We start from the raw sequence: 13,365 nt of genomic DNA, 5'->3' as shown, positions 1-13,365 counted from the left end.
CCTCATGGTATCAAGATAAACTTGTTCCACGGTGTTGTCATAATTCACAACAGGACGGAGCTCCTCCGAGACCAGGCCTAGCATACCGTATAACTTCTCTCGAGGGTCTTCGCAGTCCATACCAGAAAATTCTCTCAGCATATTGACAAGCAAATGCTTATACCCAGGTTCAATGCGCTCTGAATGGGCGTAACGGTCAGTTAGTAGCCACGTCACCCGTTGGAGTGTTGGGTGCTCGAGATAATCAGCCCACAATGCAGCTTGCTTTAGGGTATCCCAGTGTATCCAGGTATCACCGCATAAGATGCGTGCCTCTTTTGGTAGCAACACTTCCTGCACAATCCAGAGACGTGTGAAGTAGCGATTTTCTAGTATGGCCTTCGTATTTGCAGCATTTCTGATCTTCGAGTATCTTCGCGCCGCTCTTGACGAAGATAAACCAAGCCAAGCGATAACATAGATGCATCCACTGTAAATTCTAGCCATCAAGCGAACTTGATGGTTGCGTTCCGCTGTATCCTGCTGGTTGATGCATATCTGAGTAATCGGTATCAGTCCACATATATGTTAAAGAGGAGCCATGGAGCATACCTGGTCGATCCAGAGGTGGCGAATGTTGGCATCATCTGAGCGAAAGGCGTATAAGAAGTCGAACAAATTCATTCTAACGGCCATTGCTTTGTTGCCTACGATAATATGTTGATTATTCGATGCATCACCCCAGGTGTATGACAGAGCGATATGTTCGGGTACAGTATCGAGATCGAACGTCTCGAGTTCGCAGTGGATCATATTCCGGTCGGGTAGTACGTTCGCGGCAGATGGAGGTCGCGATAGTTTCAGGAGACGAATCTGCTGCTTCTTTGTGTCTAATCTTGTGTATTGATAAACATTCGCAGTCCGCGCAATTCTCATTGTGCTACGGGCCATCTTGTCGAAAACTCTCACTTTAAGAAGTAAAAGGTTATTGAGTATGCTCAGACGACAATGATGAGCCAAGCGTGAAAGTCTAGTTGCGTCAAGCGATTGGTGGAAGACAAGATATGGAGAAAAATGAGTTGCTAAGTGAAATAATGTTTAAGGATTGAGGTGCTTACCTAGCACAGCCCCACTTCAGCCGCAGACTACGTGCATATGCAATCGCGGCACCTTACAGTTGTCTTTGTTATGAGGAGTATGGAGCCCTTCGTTTAGAATGGTATGAATGCTAAATGGTGATATAGTAGTACATAAGAAGCTGCAGGATCTTACTCGTCAAAGAAGTCTCCCCAACTGAACCCACCAGCATCGCCTCCGGCCTGTTCATTCCCTCCACCCCAGAAGCCTTGGTCTTGATCGCGAGGTCCTACACTAGGGTCTTCACCCCATATATCCTCACCTGCTTGGCCTGTACCGTACTGTTGGTCTGGGCTAGGTTGATATGGATCAGCTGCCTGCGGAGAAGCATCATCTCCTCCTTGTTGCCTCGATTCTCGCCCTCTTTGCATAGCTTCGTAGCCTGCCATTGTAGCCGCGCCTGTCGCTACACCTTCTCCAGCACCTAATCCGCGTGCTGCAGTGCCGACTTCGCCTGCGATACCGCTTTCGCCAGCAGCGCCTACAGCTCCAGCACCGGCTGCGCCCGCCTCACCAGCTGCAGCGCCGCCAGCAGCTTCACCGCTGCCACCAACCCACGGCATCCACATTGGCCACATGCCGCCGGAACCGCTATGCCGACTGAAATAATCAAAGTCTATGCTAACGGCCGTGGCGAGCATCACGGCTCGTTGATCAAGGGTCATACCAGGATAGCCTTCAAGTGACGGCCTACTTTGTTCACCAGTTTTGGACACCAGGTGGGATGGCTCACTTGCCAGTCCGGCAGCATCCATCCTCAGTGCGTAAACGCCCGTATCCGTAAAGATTTCACGCGCAAAGCCGCCGAAGTTGCGATTGACGGAGCCTGCCAGGCGTCCGTCTTCAGACATCAAGCTGAAATCCCAGGAAAGAAAGGGCTCGTCAACCCTGGCAAACTGAAGCATGCCGACTTCTCGTGTGTCACCCTCAGCTACAGCGACAGCTTTTGAGTCGGAGATTGGCAAGTCGCCAGAGGACAGCTGGGGTGTGCCGGGTGCAGCAGCAACGTCCTCCAAATTCCTTGCAAGGAACAGATTGTATTTCCTTCGTAACGGTGCCCACTCTTGTTCTGCAGCTCCGATAATACGCATGTCCTGCAGTGGTAAACTAGAGACGTTTGCGCTGGTTTGATTGGCTATGCTTCGCGCGCTTGTCCCTTGCAGACTTGACGAGCTGGTGTACGCGCCCTCGCCCTGTCCTACAGCATCATAGACGCGTATTCTCGAGTTGATCCAGCTGAAAGGCCTGTGAAACCTCAGTATTTCCTTCTCGTCCCGATCAAAGACGTGTGTCGTAAAGCTCCGATGCGTCTTGAACATCTGTCTCGCCATGGCATTTCCTATGCCATGCTCTTGCTCTGCTAGATATCCAATATGACTGCCATGCGGATCCATGATAACGTAGCGGTTCGCTTGCTCAAAGCCCATGAGCACATTCATCATCTCCAGCTGTCGTTGTACTATAAGAGAGGAGTTGTCGAGCAGGCGCATGGCAGGATGGGTCTGCTTGAGGACGGCATGTGGGTCTTCGGGCATATATACGGGTGTGATGAGATTATTTTCGGAATCAGGCGTGGTAGAGAGGGCGTTGGACACGGCGTCGACCTTGGATGTCTCTTTTGGAGACTCATCATGTGTGTTCGGCGAGTTCTCGTTACCAGGTGGTTTCGTCGAATACGGCAAGCTCGTTCGTGGCGCTTTGTGTTTTGATAGGCGATTACGAAGTGGTAGCTGTAGAGGTGTACTTTTGGTGACGAATGATGGAGCGCTCTGTCGTGGCAGTCGCAAGGACCACCTTGCCGCTGGCAACATATTAAATGTGATTGTACCGTATCTAATGCTGTGGTAGTTTTAAGGGTGAGTCTATAATCAAGCGGGCAGAATGCGCGTGAGCAACGTAGATGCCTAATCACTCTTGCGTGGCGTTACGACGATGTTCTGTTAATTTCTCGGAAGGTGAGCTGCTCCGATTACGTCATAACAAGCTGCAGAAGTAAGTACAAACCCAACACCGTTCTTGACTATGGTGAGGCAAATGCTCCAAGCAGCTGGAAGCGACTGTCTTAGTGACAAGCTTGTGTCATGGTGGTCATGGTGGGACAATTGGACCACGCGTGTTGAGGCGGCCAGTTCAACCAATCAGATCTGGCCTTGGCAAACAGTCATCTCCAAACTTTTTGCGCTTTGCTCTTGCTCCCAGCACCACCACCATGAAGCTCACAATCCTCGTCGACGACGCCATTACTTGACGTCGCAAAGGCTGGGTAAGTCTTATCTATTTCTCTCTTTTTCAAACGTACTGAAGGCTGCACATCATCAAAGCTTCTGTCAGCGTCATGTGCGCGGAAGTCACGATCGTGTTCTGCCTTTGCTCCTTTGGAATTTCTTTTCATGATGACACCTTTTCACTTATACGATTGCCGGCGCAGGCATTCACTTGACTGCGTTAGGTGCTCGATGCTGTCTCCGTTACAATAGACTACAACGGTATCTGATCGATATTACTCACTACATGTCGCATTGCTTCTGTGCGCGCTCAGTGCTAACGTCAGTGCAGTTTCATCGAACACTGAGCTGAAATGTCAGGCATGTCCGCGGCCATGCGACCTGAGCAAGCTGCAGCAGCAAGCGAGGCACGTCCGAACGGTCTACCTCAACAGAACCAAGAACCAGCAAACGGTGCTTCGAGGAAGCCTCGCCCAAAACGACCCAACTATAATGAGATACATGCGAAGCCTCTACCATTAGACGTTTATGCACTGCCTGCCTTCGTTCCGCACAACCCGATTTCTGTCTTGCGACTAGTCATCAGTCTAATCTCACAGTCGCTGTGGCCACCACAATCACATCACGTCGTACATAAAGCATACTACTCTGTAGAGACTCAGTCAATCCACGTCACCGATCCAACCTCTATTCGAGCTCTTTGGGAGCAGGGCTTCTGGGGTAAGGGGTCCCTCAGTCGAAGTGAGCCGCAATGGCTAGTAGCTGAAAAGCGAAGGCGAGGTGCGCAGGCGTCGAAGACAAGCACCGAGGTGACACAATCAAGGCGAGAAGAGCGGAGGCAGTTCAAATTAGAGAGAGCCAAGGCACAACGCGAAGCTATTGAGCAACAATTACGACAAGAAGGCAAGATTGTATCAGATGCCAACATCGATAAGCTTGTAGATAGTGATGCCAAGGATACCAGCAAGCCGGAAGAGGTTGCGGGGACTTCCACGATCAACAAAGCCGCAGATGGCGCCGTTGCACATGCCGACACTGAAGCTGGCCCGGAACTTGATGTTCCTGATCTTGAACATCTCCAGCTCACGCCCGAGGAAGCCTTCTTCCTTACATACGTCCTTGGTGCTCTAGAAGTCATCAACGCAGACGTCCAGGCGTCGTCGGACGATTTGCAACGCTACCCTACATGGTATCTGTTGCGCTTATACTGCTTGTATGCGTTGAGTCCCAGCGAATCCATTGATCTAGAAGGAACGTTGACTCATCTTCGTACTGCGTACAACATGAGCAACGGTGCCACGCGCATGGATCCCGCTATGTCGTGCATTCCTTCTATTGCGCCCGACAACCCTTTCCTGATGAAGTACGTTGTCTTCCATCACTTCCGCTCCCTAGGATGGGTAGTTCGGCCTGGCGTCAAGTTCGCCGTCGATTACTTACTCTACATCCGAGGGCCTGCCTTCACACACGCAGAGTTTGCAATCATGATCATCCCTTCTTACTCGGCTCCCTACTGGAATGAGCAAGCAGATGGTCAAAGCCAAGTCAGAGCTGCGGAAAAGGAGCGCCGGGATTGGTGGTGGTTCCACCGGGTGAACCGAGTGCAAACACAGGTCATGAAGACACTGATGCTTGTCTACGTTGAGGTACCAGAACCGTGGGATACAAGCTGTGTGGAGCTTGACGGGTTCAGGCTCGACATCGGCAGTGTTCTGAAGAAGTACACAGTTCGAGAATTCGTCTTCAAAAGGTGGAGTCCGAGCCGAAACAGAGATTAGGTTATGCTCCCACGAAATCCGACCCGAAACGGGATGAAGTTGCCCTAGTTACGAGAAACGATAAGACAAAAATGTGAAGCATGAACCTTAATTTATATCAAGTCCATCTCGTACCTGTCAAGCACGACGTTGTCAGAAGCTGTGCTACACCTACACTACCTAAGTCACATAATTATCTGCTGCAGCAATGGAGGACATGACGTCGCATCTATAATGCATACATGAACAGCCCATGTAGCCTAGTGAGCCCATCACATTTGATAATCTTATAGGTCGGAGCAGAGCAAAATGTCGGTAAAATTAGCCATCGAGAACTATCTTGCAAAGCCATTTGTCTCCAATCTAACAAACTCCGGCGCAGCTTTCTTCACTCCAAACTTCTGACTCAGGATTACAAACTGGCCCACAAGTATCATCTGGCTCCACTTCGGCCGGTCGCCATCGTATATCGCGTCGTGCAACAGATCCTTACACTTGTCCCACTCCAAAAACCCCAAAGCCTCCACATTTTCCTTCGTGAGCAGTTTCTCGAACAGCTTATGCACTGGCCCATCAGGCTTGTATTTCACTGGAGCAGAGAAAGGATGCTTCTTGCGTGCATATAGCTCAGTCGTGATGAATGGCTTCATGGCCTCCTTCAGGATCCACTTTTCGCTGAAGGTGCGAGTAGAAGGATCGTAATGCAGTTTTACTGATGGCGGAAGTTTCATGGCGTATTCTGTGAGGCGGTGGTCGAGGAATGGTTGACGTCCTTCGACACTGTGGGCCATCTCGCAACGGTCACCTAATACGGTAAGAAGACCGTTCGCAAGAGATGACTTCGTCCAGATGTACAGAGAAGTGTGAAGTGGGTGCCATTTGTTGGTCATCAGCTCTCGCGTGCGACCGTCGATGGCGTTCACGGCAGTGAGACGTTTGTCGGTAGTCCCAAATTCGCCGAATACCCAAGGAGCGAAGAGCGGATCTCGTAGAGATGCGGTTTGCGTGAAGCCGAGGAAAGAAGTGTTGTTCACTTGGGCACGGACTGCGGCCGAGGTCACGAGTTCCTTTGGACCTGAGGTGTCGGAGCCCTCTAGCCCCTTAAAAGTTGCTATGCGCTCTTCTTCAGGGAGACAGGAATTTGGCCATGCAAGATCGGGTTCGCGAACGAAATCGGTAAGTAACTCTCTGTAGCCGGCGAAGTGTTCATCTGATCCTTCTCCTGTAAGAACAACCTTGATACCTTCCTTACTGGTAAGCTTTGAAAGCAGGAATTTACCGACAGTCCCCAGATCAGTCACAGCTGTCTCGTTGTGCCAGACTGCGTTCTCGATGTTGGCTGCAAAATTCTCTTCGGTCATCTCGCAGTGGTGCATCTTGACTCCAAGCCAGTCCGCAGTACGACGCGCGATCGGCTCCTCGTCATGTTCTTCACCAATAAACTTAACACTGAAGCAGTTGATCCTTTCTGAAGCTGGAGCAGTACCAAGCTGAGCACCTTCCGTGTCCATAAGATGCTTCACCATTCCCGCTATTGCGCTGGAGTCGATGCCGCCACTGAGAAAGACACCAATCGGCACATCTGCACGGAGGCGGTCTCGTACGGCATCTAGGAGATGTTTCCGTACGCCTTGTATCATCTCGTCTTCACTCCTTGTTTCAAGCTCACGCTGACATGTGTTAGTAATGTTTGTAATGCACCTGCTATTGCACGTACCTTGTCTTTGAACTCGACATCCCAATACTTGTCTTGCGAAATGGTGCCGAAAGACCTACACAGCAAATAATGACCAGGCAGTATCTTGGAAACACTTTGGAAGATAGTTCTTCCATCGCACAACCAGCCCACGTCTTTGATGCTTTGCACGTCCCACTCGGGTTGCCATCCGAAAGGAAGGAATGCCTTCATTTCGGAAGCGACCTAGGAGGTGTATGTGAGTCTTTAGTATATGCGAACGGTACTTGATGACCATACCAGCAGTTTGCCATCTAGGACCGTGTAGTACATGGGCTTGATGGCATATCGATCGCATGCGGCGATAAAGATCTGAGCCTCGGAGTCGTATAAACATAGTGAGAACTCTCCGCGTAGATGCGACAGAAAGGATAGACCATGCTTCTTGTATAGCGCCAGTGCAATCTCGGAGTCTGACTGGCTCTTGAATTTGTAGCCCTCGCGACTGAGGCAATCTCGGATCTCTTGATAGCCATATAACTCGCCATTTACTACGGCATGGATAGTACTGCCTTCATCATGGAATGGCTGTTCACCTTCCGGGTTTAAGTCGACGATCGCTAGTCGGTTGTGGGCAAGAGCTAGGTGGTGAGCAAGTCAGTTGTGTGTCTGTGTCCGTTGCAGCTGCAGTAACTTCTCCACGTACCCACGCGACAATCTTCGCTAATCCAGTGGCCTTCTGCATCGGGCCCACGATGCTTGATATTATCCAGACTCTGGTCCAGTGTCTTGCTCAACTCCCCACGTTCCTTTGCTAATGGTCCATGACCCCGCAATGCAACCGCACAAGTGATGCCGCACATGATTACGCGATTCAAGAGATCCAAAAGAAGAGAGTGTGCAGCGCTTCCCCATATCTTTTCAACCGAACTTCGGCGATACCTCTAAACATGACGTAGATACTAAATTCGTAGCGGTGATTGTTCAATGATGTTCGATTGTTCCTGATAAGCCCGCATCGCTTGTTACTTGTTTGGGTGTTAGTGGGCGCCCCTGGATCGCCCAGATCGCGCGGCTCCTGGCGGGATCTTCGAGCTTCAACAAGCACAGCTTCAAGTCTTCCACACATTTTCAATTGTGTTATCGTGTTGTTTTCGCAAGGGTTGTCAAAGCCAACGTTCGTCATCATCCACTGGCAACCCTCGGATATAGCGACGGTAGTCCCAACCGTGGTACCCACACTTGAGACATTTCTTTTTGTGCTCGCTATCTGGGCCCGCCATACGATCTTCGAGGTCCGAGGGGCGGAATCGACAAAATGACTCTCTCGACTCTGACCCAAGGAGTTCATCTTCGCTGACGACGCGGTACCTTTGCAATCCGGGACAAGCCGCTGTTGCACGCTTTCTGCAGTGGCCATCTACTGCTACCAGGTCTTCGCTACGCAAACCCTCCTCGGTCAAGTCCCATGAAACCACTAGCTTCTTGATGAAAGCTGGTTGTGGCCGCCAGTGCTTTACCGAAGAACTGTATTTGTTGAGCTTGAGGTTGCCTTTCTGACCGACAGGATCGTGCGCATACGTAAGGCCACTTTCTAGAACGAAGAACAGGCGTCTGAAGCTCTTGCCGATGTGCATATACATCCTGTGTCCTGGGCCGCTTCTCAACGAGCCCGAGAAGTGCAAGGTCAAGCTGTCTAACCATAAGCTGAAGATAGCGTTCAAAGGTCGGAGGCTTTCGAAGAATTTTGGGTCCTGATAGCCGCAATCATGGATTCTGTGGCCAGGGACTACCAGTGTCAAATTTCGCAAGGTGTGAAACTTGGAATGCATTCCGACAGGTGTTCGTGTTATGATAGGGAGCAGAATGCGCACTCCTAGCTCGCTCTGTGAGAGGACGTCCTGCTTGTAAGCCAGCAGCCACGCTTTTGTCGTGCGGATCGAAACTCGTTCGCACTCGTGCTTTGCTTGCCGACACGAAAGGATCAGTCCGCGGCATTGTTCATTGTCGATGGGCGGAAGGTCCAGAAGCTCGTATATGGCAAAGCGGATCTCGGCCGGGAGCCTAAAGAGAGGCGATGAGGTCTGCGCAACCTGAATTGGAGACATTTCCAAATGCTCTACGACGAAAGCTAGAGTGCTCAACGATGAGACACAGTTTTCGATTGAGATCCGGTAGTTATATACTCCGATTCTCTTATGTTGCTGCCTAAATCTAGGACATTTGCTTGGCTGACGCACAACCTCCACTCTTCGACCTACTTCCGCTTTCAGAAGGAGGATTGAGGGCCCAAGAGTCCGTCGGATTATTACGATTGTACCCATCAAAGTGACATGGACGAGCCAACTGCGGTTAGTTGAGTATAGCTTTGTCAGACCGTTATTCACTACTCGTTACTGGCTTGACTACAGCTTTATCGTTCAACCATGCGTCTCCTCTGACCTTTGATACTCCCGACGCTCTCACCCCTGGCTTTCAAGCACCAGTGGTAGATTTTATTCCCCCACTTCGTACACTTCATATACACAATATTCTAAAAACACTGTCTGCGGGTTGTCATCGCTCTCGATGGGCAGATGACCAACTATTCCTATTTATGCAGCACGTGAGGAGGGAGCATAGGTAGAATAAGGATGTGGCATGTTATATGGTTAAGCATAATGTATATAGCGCACGTGTAACCTGGTTTCTCTATCTTCTGAAACAAAAACAAAACACATAGAAATAAACGCAGAAGCCCTAACAACAACAATGTAAAACGGCAGAGATTAGAAGCACACTGTATCTGGAAATGATATCCCATCCAGATCGATAGCCCACGGACAAGTAGCTACTTACAGCTACCCCATCGCCAATAACACAAACGATATGATCGATATTGTCCAGAAAAGTAAGTCAGGAACCAAGGAGGTAACTGTTCAGATCTAACACCTAGACATAAGCCTTGTCCAAGTTGCTAGCGAAGACGTCGTTCCTGAAAGGTACATTTGCCTTTCCAAAGAGGTCCCTGGGAGCAAGAGCTTGCCTAGCAGCGGTCGGCATAGCATCCCAGTCGCTGATCCAGTAGGTGCGACCGACGGTGTTGGTAAACTGCGTAGCGTGGTTGTAGGGGAACCTGACGAAGTACTCCACTTTGACGTTGTTGCCTTGAATGTTGGGGCGCGTGGTGGGCGAGTAACCGCCATGGCCGGATGCAGCAGCACCGAGGATACGGGGATTGGCGTTCGCCGGGTTGTCAATCCAGACGACAACACTCTCCTGTAAAGGTGTAGGCACTAAGTCAGCAAATGTCTCACATGCATCTCGTACAGTCACAACTTACCCAGTCATGGCGGTGGCCGCCTACGACGTTGCCAGCGGTTGGCTGGTCCTTGGGCCAGTACCACGCGTACATGATAGCGAACTTGCCCTTGTGCCATGCTGCTCGAGCATAGGTCTGGCCCTTGTTTTGGTCACGGCATCCGGCGCTGACATTTCCAGTATCCTGGAGACCTCCACTGTGAACAAGATGTGTGAGCGCTTGAAGTTTGAGTGCATCATCTCATAAGCTTACCTGGTGTTGCCATTGTCGTCAACTGCAGTGTAGGGCTGGCAGCCGTGAGCAATGTGAAGCAAGGGCTGGAACCTCAGAATGGCACGACCAATCGCTCCTCCTTGCAGGCGGGTCCGGATTGGGTTGAGGGAGTTGTGCGGGACTACAGCGCGAGTATCAAGCTGAGTTGGAGCGGGAGCTGCCAGGACGCCTGAAACTGCTGCAAAGGCAGATAAGATTGTAGTGAAATGCATTTTGGTGTAAAAGAGTGATAGAGCGAAAGGCCACTAAATTGACAAAGAGAGTGTGTGTTGATGTAAAAACTGTGTTGATGTGATCTGCGGGAAGCTGTGTCTGAACTGTAGAGGGGGTTGGTGGTGTCTTTTATGCTCAGAGCTTCTGCGCAGTTCAAGACGCCTTGCTGCTATCTCACGATAGTAAGCTCGTGACACCTTTCGGTGACATTACTCGGTGTTAAAGGTCTTGGTAAGAATGCACCTATATTGCATCGAAATATCACCGTACGGGTTCCATGAAGCTTGAGAAGTCTAAGAACTAGTTTCCTTACAAAGACACATGCGCCACGTGCGATACGATACTACTTTGCTTCCATAGCTTAGGAAGATGCTTGGCACTCATGGATAACCTAGGACAGACAGGTGCCAGTGGGTCGGCGCCACGCCTACTCAAATTATACGCAGTACAATTTGACGGTTGAAAACCGCACCAGACGCATTAAGTCATGACAGAATTCTAATAATAAGCCAAGCCTGGCAACATCCAATCGCAGGGTAATCTCATCTTAATGCAGGCTCTGTAAAACGTGAATAGAAATCGTCACATGAACGAGGATTTCATGGATGCCAGAAAACATCAACATATCAAAACCTTCGTTCAAGTCCTCAGCTCTTGGCAGCTTGCATTGCGGTTGGGATGGGTCATCATGGATACCTGGGTGTGCATTGCCTTGAAACACGACAGTGGCCTGATCCAGTCTGGAGTGAAGCCATTGCTAGACGTGCAAAATTCAGCTGCAGTTAGTTCCCCCAGGTTGCTGCGCCGAGACTATGCCAGCTAAAGACTAAGTCTGTAAGCAGTCACCTCTAGCCCACGTCTAGGACGTCGCGATCTGCGTGAAGGGGCTAGAACTGACCAGGTGGTGTTGCACTGCACAGGCCACCCTACCAAAGTCGCTGCCAGACCTGCATCGAAGGCATAATGAAGGAACTGGTGAATCCCTACAGGCGCTAAGTACTGGTGCCCCAAGAATGAGGCCGTGTTGAATGGCGTTGTCTTGTTAGTAGCAGTACATGTCCCACGAAATCCAACATTGTACCTAGTTGCAGCAACTAAATCTCAGCGTGGATGGGAAGTTCCGTAGGCGGTGCACTAGGGGATCTCTCGCGATGACGTGCCGCACGATTCCGGGCTGTGGCGTGCTATAGCTAGCTCGTTTCGCTCGCGTCGGCCCTTTACACAGGGCCGTTCATGCTGCTCCAACAACTCAGCCGAGCAATCCTAGGACACATGTAGTTTAGTCAGGCACCAATTCTAGATCGAACCCAAGACCGTCTTCCATGTCCCGGTCCGGGTCTCTAGTCTGACCAAGCGAATACGTCGTTCAGTCTTGAATAGGGTAGTCGCAATCTTACATCGCTCTTGTCCCGGAACCTGGGTCGTGAGCTCTGATATCGGTAGCTTGGCGACAGATTTTGTGTTCGATAGCGGTGCCTCCCAATGCTTCATATCTCTTTTCAATACAGTATTATGTATTTCGCCCGTCAAGAATCTTGCCTGCCGTTTGTCGCTCCTTGATCATACATAATCAGATGTGGCGAGATGTCTGGCGCAATAAACACATGTATGGAAAATTTGATTGGAGAAACACGTGGGCGGACTGTATAGCCAGTAATCGAATTGGCAAGCTGTTGTGTAACTCAAGCTGAGATGATGTAGTGTTCGTGCGGGAGGACTTTTATCACACGCCTACCCAGCCTGTAGCAAGCTTGATCAATCCGTAAGTGGTTTCGGTCTCTTTTTGTTTGCGCAGATTACAACTTTTTGTCTTCTCCAAACATTGCGGTATTCTTTTTCGTGCTCGCTCAATTGGCCTCAGCCGGCCCACTCGGATACGGGGTTGTCAGGCTGTTTGCTCCGCAGTGGTCATGGCATGCCACGCAGAAGAAGGCGCTACCTGGGGAGCCACACGTGTAGCTACTGCTCCTGCCTACCAATATGGTTGCCTGTAACACTGTTTTTGGTACTTTCCAGGCTGTAAGGGCGACGTTTCTTTTGGCCCCGGTCCCTTAAAAGGTAATTGAATCTGCTTCTATTTGTCGTCCCGTCTAACATTCCACGGACAATGTTTTTAAGCCTGCCAACAAGTATCCGCAAACACGTTTAAAGAAAGTTGAGAGGTTTTCTTTTTGGACGGGACAGAAGACGTGGCGGGGTTGAGGCAGTAATAGCAGGGCCAATGGACGCAAAGCAAAGCACACAAAAACTTACATAGCTTTCATTCTGCTTGCATTGGATGCACAATTTTGCGAATAGTGTTCATTCTCAGTACATCTTCACGAATCTTTTAGTTATTGAGAAGTTATTGGCCGGTAGTGAACCAACAGAGAAGCGGTGTGAAGAGTCCAGAACCTGATACGCCTGGGCGTGTTGTTCTGACATTACAGCGACCACAATTCCCATCCACCAAGTACCAAGGCTGCAGCGAGTGCTGGCTGTACCGACGCACCTGTTGCGACGGCAGCGTTCGACGAGGCAGGAGACTCAGTAGTCGTTGGGGCTGCAGTAGCGAGACTCTGTGAAGCAGACAGACTTTCTACGACGCTAGATATGCTGCTGACCATGGCTTCATCAGGCTTGATGGCGCATGGATCCCCGTTGTCTCCTAACTGTAGCTGATCCAGTGAACAGACGTCCGAATCGCTCGCGTGGACCCTGGCGAAAGTACCCAATTGCGCGCAATTGTCTGTGACATTTCCGAGCGTATTTGGATTAGGGGCACTCCAATCACCGGGTGATATGGATGATACGGGCCAAAGGGTA

The 13,365-nt window shown here is 50.3% G+C and overlaps 5 protein-coding genes across 5 annotated transcripts; 1 reads left to right on the top strand and 4 right to left on the bottom strand.

The window, feature by feature from the left end:
- Positions 1–485: 485 nt before the first annotated feature.
- J4E82_005397 (uncharacterized protein) lies at positions 486–930 on the bottom strand (the record flags this gene model as incomplete). The annotated part of the gene is made up of 2 exons (XM_051731664.1): positions 486–512; positions 592–930. The coding sequence occupies 2 exons, from the start codon at positions 928–930 to the stop codon at positions 486–488; spliced, it is 366 nt and encodes a 121-aa protein (XP_051588622.1).
- A 317-nt stretch (positions 931–1,247) lies between these two features.
- Positions 1,248–2,927, bottom strand: J4E82_005396 (uncharacterized protein; the record flags this gene model as incomplete). Its single annotated transcript, XM_051731663.1, has 1 exon — positions 1,248–2,927. The coding sequence occupies one exon, from the start codon at positions 2,925–2,927 to the stop codon at positions 1,248–1,250; it is 1,680 nt and encodes a 559-aa protein (XP_051588621.1).
- A 767-nt stretch (positions 2,928–3,694) lies between these two features.
- Positions 3,695–5,119, top strand: J4E82_005395 (uncharacterized protein; the record flags this gene model as incomplete). Its single annotated transcript, XM_051731662.1, has 1 exon — positions 3,695–5,119. The coding sequence occupies one exon, from the start codon at positions 3,695–3,697 to the stop codon at positions 5,117–5,119; it is 1,425 nt and encodes a 474-aa protein (XP_051588620.1).
- Positions 5,120–5,433: 314 nt separating this feature from the next.
- On the bottom strand, positions 5,434–7,636 carry J4E82_005394 (uncharacterized protein; the record flags this gene model as incomplete). The annotated part of the gene is made up of 4 exons (XM_051731661.1): positions 5,434–6,768; positions 6,816–7,019; positions 7,074–7,414; positions 7,480–7,636. 4 exons carry the CDS (start codon positions 7,634–7,636, stop codon positions 5,434–5,436), a joined length of 2,037 nt encoding a protein of 678 aa, XP_051588619.1.
- A 2,068-nt stretch (positions 7,637–9,704) lies between these two features.
- J4E82_005393 (uncharacterized protein) lies at positions 9,705–10,559 on the bottom strand (the record flags this gene model as incomplete). The annotated part of the gene is made up of 3 exons (XM_051731660.1): positions 9,705–10,031; positions 10,096–10,270; positions 10,327–10,559. The coding sequence occupies 3 exons, from the start codon at positions 10,557–10,559 to the stop codon at positions 9,705–9,707; spliced, it is 735 nt and encodes a 244-aa protein (XP_051588618.1).
- Positions 10,560–13,365: the final 2,806 nt, after the last annotated feature.

The sequence above is a fragment of the Alternaria postmessia genome (genome assembly GCF_024291825.1).
Source record: "Alternaria postmessia strain BMP 2775 chromosome Unknown scaffold_28, whole genome shotgun sequence".
Lineage (NCBI taxonomy): Eukaryota > Fungi > Ascomycota > Dothideomycetes > Pleosporales > Pleosporaceae > Alternaria > Alternaria postmessia.
This window is presented reverse-complemented; position numbering and strand designations above follow the sequence as displayed.